General features: G+C 42.8%; 1 protein-coding gene across 1 annotated transcript in view; it reads left to right on the forward strand.

Annotated features, from left to right (window-relative positions):
• The window catches only part of Aoah (acyloxyacyl hydrolase), a 255,067-nt gene extending 249,111 nt beyond the window's left edge, over positions 1 to 5,956 (forward strand). The window contains exon 21 of the mRNA XM_008845432.3: positions 4,794 to 5,956. Within this exon, the coding sequence (XP_008843654.1) occupies positions 4,794 to 4,922 (129 nt within the window). The 3' untranslated portion in view covers positions 4,923 to 5,956. The remainder of the gene's footprint in view (positions 1 to 4,793) is intronic.
• Positions 5,957 to 6,161: the final 205 nt, after the last annotated feature.

The raw sequence follows: 6,161 nt of genomic DNA on the forward strand, positions 1-6,161 counted from the left end.
GAGAAAAGATATGTCCGTTCTAATTATAGATAATTTTTATTCTTTTTTTTTTTTTTGCTAAATTTTCTGTCCTAGAACAAATAGATACTGGTGTAATATTTTATGTTCAAGAAACAACTGACTTGGGCTAGAGAGATGGCTCAGTGGTTAAGAGCACTGGCTTCTTTTGCAGAGGACCCAGGTTCATTTTCCAGCATCCATATGGCAGCGCACAATTGTCTGTAACTCCAGTTCCAGGGAATCTGACACCCTCTTCTGGCCTCCATGGGCATTTCACAACCTGGGTGCACTTACATGCAGGCAAAACACTCATACACATAGAATAAAAATAAATAAATCCAAAACAATTTTTTAAAAGAAACAGCTGGCTTGGGATAAAGGGAGTGAAACCCAGCAACTATTTGTCTTCCTGTGTGGTGCATCATAGGAGTATAAACAAACAATTGGTCCTAAGAGAAACCTTCAGAGGATGTTCAGTAAAGAGTTAAAATGAATGAGTAAATGATTATATGGTAGATATTTCATCACAAGTCTCTAGTGTAGTAATAATTTGCCAGTCTCGTTGCAGACTAAGTATTTTAGCAGCACAAATTTATAAATACCTTAATCTCTGTCAGAGTGACAGACAATTAATTGCTTTCAAACCAGTCACCACATGCTCGATCTGAGCTTTCAGGTTCATTTTCTCTTCTTACCTTCACCCCTGTCTCTTTCCTTATTACCATGGATAGGGAAACAAATTTCCGGGAATACCTTGTTACCACATAATTGTTAAAAAGACTGTTTAAATGTATCAAGTTGGAAGTTTTTTTTAAGTCAGTAATTTTCCATAAGCCTAGAGGCACCTCCTTTGTTGAGAAATGGCAGGAATTGTATCCACAAGACCATACCTCTGACTTCAAAGACACTTGGTGCGTGATGTGAGAGACAGTCCCATCCAGCCTGGTGGTCAGCCTTAGACTACTCCTGCTTTTTAAGTACAAAAAACGAATGTATGTAGTGTATCAGATGGGTGTGTGGCATGAATATATGGTGTATACTGTGTGTACATGGTGTGTTGTCAGTACAATATGGTGTGTGTGTCTGTGTGTGTGTATGTGTTTTGTGCAGCATGGATATGATCAAGATTGTATATTTATGGGAATGAGACGAGGGCAGCCACTATGGAAATCAATATGGAAGTTCCTTATAAAACTAAAAATAGAACTGTAGTATGATCCAGCTATACTAATTCCTGGTGTGTATCAGAAGGATTCGAAGTCAGCATTACCACAGAGATATCTGCACACCTTTGTTTATTGTAGCAGTCCTCACAATAACCAGGATATGGAGGCAACGTAGATGTCCATCAACAGGTGAACAGATAAAGAAAATGTGGTATGTATACACAAAGGAGTTTTGTTCATCTGTGAAGAAGCAAATCATGTCATTTGCAGAAAAGTGGGTGGGAGATCATAATGTTAAGGGAAGTAAGCCAGACTCAAAGAGATGCGTCATGCATTTTGAGTCATATACAGAACCTAGATGATATAGATGCATATATATGATGACAGTAGAAAGAGGACAACATGGGAGAGAAAGACGGCTACTAGGAAGAAGAGGGGGAAAAGAAAGACAAACATTATATGATCTTTTTCACATGCTGAACCTAGATTTAAGTGCGGTATGGTGTGTCTGTCTGTCTGTGTCTGTGTCTGTGTGCATATTTGTCTATGTCTTTATCTATGTGTGAGTGTCTGTGTCTATGGGTGTATGTGTCTGTGTCTATGTCTGTATGTACATATGTGTCTGTGTGTATATGTATATATCTGTGTGTCTGTGCCTGTGTGTGTATATACCTGTATGTCTCTGTCTGTGTGCATATTTGTCTATGTCTATGTGCGAATGCCTGTCTGTGTCTATGGGTGTATGTGTGTGTCCATGTGTCTGTGTCTATGCCTGTATGTACATATGTGTCTGTGTGTATATGTGTGTCTGTGCCTATGTGTATGTATCTGAGTGTCTGTGTCTGTATGTGTGTATATATGTGTGTGTCTGTGTCCATATGTATATGTGTGTGCATGTCTCTGTGTGTGTCTGTGTCTGTGTGAATGTATGCTGAAGGCAGAAGGGGATCTATTTAGGGGAGGAAAAGACCAGGAGGAAGACAGAGAGCAAGGAAGGGTGATGGTAAACATGAGGAAAGCACAGTGATACGCATATATGAAAATGTCAGAGACTATTTACTACTTTTATGTGTATGAGTGTAATGCCTGCATGTATGTAAGTGTGCCTGTGTCATGTAATGCCCATGTAGGTCAGAAGAGGGCACTAGATCCCCTGGAACTGGAGTTACAGACAGGTGTTAACTACCATGTGGGTGATGGGAAGCAAACCCAGGTCCTGGCAACCAAACCGGGGTCCTCTGCAAGATCAGCCAGTGCTCTTAATCACTGAGCCATCTCTCCATCCCCTCATAGACTTATTTTTATGTGCTTACTTAACAATAAGAAACAAAATAATTGCATATTTAATTGATGAATGGCTGGGGATGTGGCACAGTGGTACCACACTAGTCTAGCATGCACAAAGCCCTGGGTTTGATCCCCCATTCTGAAAACAAAAGTTTGATTGACTGGAATTGTATGTAGGTCCACTTCAGAAGACTCTAGAACACATTAAAATTCTGGAGTCATTTAATGCAATCAGTTCTAGTATTTTCTAGCAATTACTAAAATATTACATACCATTTAGACTCAGAAAGGGTTTTTGATTCTTAGCTCCATCATTGCACAAATGGTCCCACAGAGTGCAAGAGAGCTCACAGCACTGCCAACTAGAATATGGCCTGCCTCAGGGACAGTGTCCCTCCCACCCACAGTGTGTTCCCCTCTGAGGTCACAGCAGTCTCATTTCTCTTATTGTTCAGCATTAAAACCACTGTTGATATGTAATCATTTGAGGCCCTAAGACCTTGCCAGGCCGCATTTGCTAAATGTGGGTATTATGTGAAGAGAAAAGCCTCTTCATCCAAGGCATATCTAATAAGTGGCATATGGACAACCATGACTAAAGCACACTGCCAAACAAGGACAAAGGAAGCCTGGCATGCTGTAATGGAAGCCGAGAGCCAGCTTTGGTAGGAGAGCCAACACTCAGCCTGCTGTGCCTGAAGCAGGCCATCCCTCACTCCAGCCAGGCAGTTCACATTCACTGTCTCCTTCAGAATCCCAGCCCTAGGAGTCTACCTGTCTGCCTTCATCTTCTGGGTGCCTGTAGCACCCTGATCACTCCATTCTTTTCCCACGTGCTGTATGTCCCCTGTATGTACTGTGACCTCTACCCTGTTCACAGCTTCTACAAGAAGCATCCAGGACCTGTCCTTGAAAACTCATCACCTTCTCCCAAAGGATCTGTCCTCCCCCCCACCCCCCACCCCCCCCAGGCAGAGCTGGCAGCTCATCTTCTCAGGGTATGTGACTCTTCCTCACAGCCCTCCCTGTGTGTGGTCAGCCTGCATGTTTGGCTCCCCTACTAAATCAGGAGTTCCTCCAGGGAAGGCTTCATCATCTGTTCATCAACAACTAAGCCTTAGGCCTATAGAAGGAAATGTTTGTCCATAGGGAAGTGCTGTGGGTGGATTTCTGAGAAAGTAAATTTGTTATCTATTATCAAGTAACAAATCATGGCAAATCTAGAAACTTAAAAATGATACATATTTGTTACTTCCTAGTTTTTGTGAATCATAACCTGACTGGATCCTCTCCTTGGGATGTCATAAAACTAAAATTAAGGTGTGTTATTTGGGCTATGCAAAGACAAAACTGGAAGAAAACTGCATCACACCCACTTGGATTGACAGATTCAGTGTTGGACTAAGGACCCAGCTTCTTGCTGGACCCTAGCTGAAGACTAGCCTCAGCTCACTGCTTCTTAATCAGCCCAGAAAAATCCCAGAGCATATCTTCCAGTAAGACCATGTCCTGTATAAAGAGACATAATCACTGAAGTGACACCTGTCCATCATCATCTTATTCTATCACTTAGGACAAAGTGGGAGGTCCTATACACCTCAAGGGACAGGAAAGATTACACAAAGATGGAAGTAGGACTGTGGCAACGACCCTCCAGACTCCCCACAGAAAGTATTAGGCTTCAAATGTAGAATGTCCCCACAGACTCGAATGGAATGCTTGGTTTCCAGCTGATGAGTCTATTTGGGGAAGAGGTATAAACTTTAGGGGATGAAAACTGTTTAGAGCAAGGTGGTCCCTGAAAGTGAGTTTTTAAGGCATATCTTGTCACTGGCGCCTTGCTGTCTCCCCTTTACTTGCTGCCTGCCATGAGGTGAGCATCTTTTCCCCACCATGCCCTTCCTCCACAATGTTTCTGCCCAGCCACAAAGATGATGGAGCCAATTGACAATGCTGGCATAGCTAAAACCATGAGCCAAAAGAAATTCTTCCTCCTTTAAATTGCTTCTCCCTAATAATTATCACAGTAAAGTTTAAGAACAAATGTACCAAATCTTGCTGGTCAGTTCTGTTGTTTTGCTTTGTTTTTGTGGACAAGATCTCATGGATCCCAGGCTTGCCTCAAACTCACTATGTTGCCTCAGGATGGCTTTGAACTTGTGATCCTCCTGAGAGCTGGGATTAAGTATATGCCATAATCCCAGGTTTATGTGGTGATGGGAATAAAACCAGGACTTCCCACATGCCAGGCAAGCACTCTTCCAACTGCTCTGCACCTCAAGCCTGATGACCAGTTCTTTACTGTTGATTATCTCTTTCTCCTTCCCGCTTCTCTTACAGGTGGCCTCACTGTTGTTGGCAGATCTTTTCTGGAAGAAGATACAGTTTCAATGGCCTCAAGTCCTGGGAAAGGAAAATCCATTCAATTCCCAGATTGAGCAGGTGTTTGGAGACCAAGGAGGACACTGAGTGTCTCCAGAATGCGCACCACTGAGGAGCACAGGGAGACAGGAACGTGGAGAAACTCTCTTGTCCACCCGAATGGGGCTGCTGTGCCACAGGCCCAAAGCCTTCTTTAGCAGCATCTTTGCAGAATATTTTCCTCTCAACCAAGAACAGACCTGAATAGCAATATGGCACCAGTGCTTCTGGGAATTGAACCCGGGTCCTCTACAAGAGCAATCAGTGCTCAACCTCTGAGTCATCTCTCCAGCCCCATTGTATCATTTTATACAAGGAACTTGAGCATCCTCTCATCTACTTAGGGTCCTGGAACAAAGATGTAGAGAAAAGACAGGGTGATATCCACATATGCACAAGAACTCTGATCAGGTTATCAAACAACTTCTTATACAAATTCAGTGCTGACTCTTTGTTTGCCCAGGCCCACCTGTGCTGCCAATATCCCCACATTCAGTCAGTACATTTTTCCACATTCTGTTTCAAAGAGCTTGCTTGGCACAGCCCAGAGGTATGAGATAATTAACCCCACTGGAGGAAGTAAGGACCAGTGGACGAATGTCCTGGCTTTCTCTATCAGTAGGAGCATTCTGTATACTTTGCAGGAGGCCAGCAGCAGCATCTCCCTTCACTTGCAGTAAAGACCTCCTTAGTACATCCCTATAGGAATGCTACCTCTCCTTGTCTCCCTCTCCTGATTCCTGAGATCTCTTCCCAAATAAATTACCTGCACCCAAATCTTTGTCTCAATAAAGACAATGTTCAAAGGATAACATGGGCACAATTGATCAGTTATCCCTCAGTATTTGAAGACCCTGGCTCTGGGATCCCTTGTAGATACCAAACCCCTTGGATGTTAGGTCCCTCATATAAAATGACGTGGTCTTTGCATATGACTTACACACATCCTCCTATGTACCCTAAATCATCTCAAGCTTACTTGTAATCCTTAATAGCAATGTAAATTCTGTCTAAATCACTGTAGAAACATATTATGTAAGGAATAATTACAAAATAAAAGTCTGCATGTGCCCACTATGGACACAACCTTCATAAGCCTAACTATATAGTATGTGATCTGCAGCTGGTTGAATCTGCAGTGGATTGAATCTGCAGGTGCAGAATCCACAGATATCAAGGGTTGACTGTTCATGCTTTTTCACTGAATATATACAAACAAAATCTCCTGCTCACCATGTGCATCTGATGACTGGAAGCCAATGGCACCAACTAGCTTCCAGTTCCATG

Source organism: Nannospalax galili, unplaced genomic scaffold, assembly GCF_000622305.1.
Source record: "Nannospalax galili isolate Female #2095 unplaced genomic scaffold, S.galili_v1.0 scaffold962, whole genome shotgun sequence".
In the NCBI taxonomy this organism is placed as follows: Eukaryota; Metazoa; Chordata; class Mammalia; order Rodentia; family Spalacidae; genus Nannospalax; species Nannospalax galili.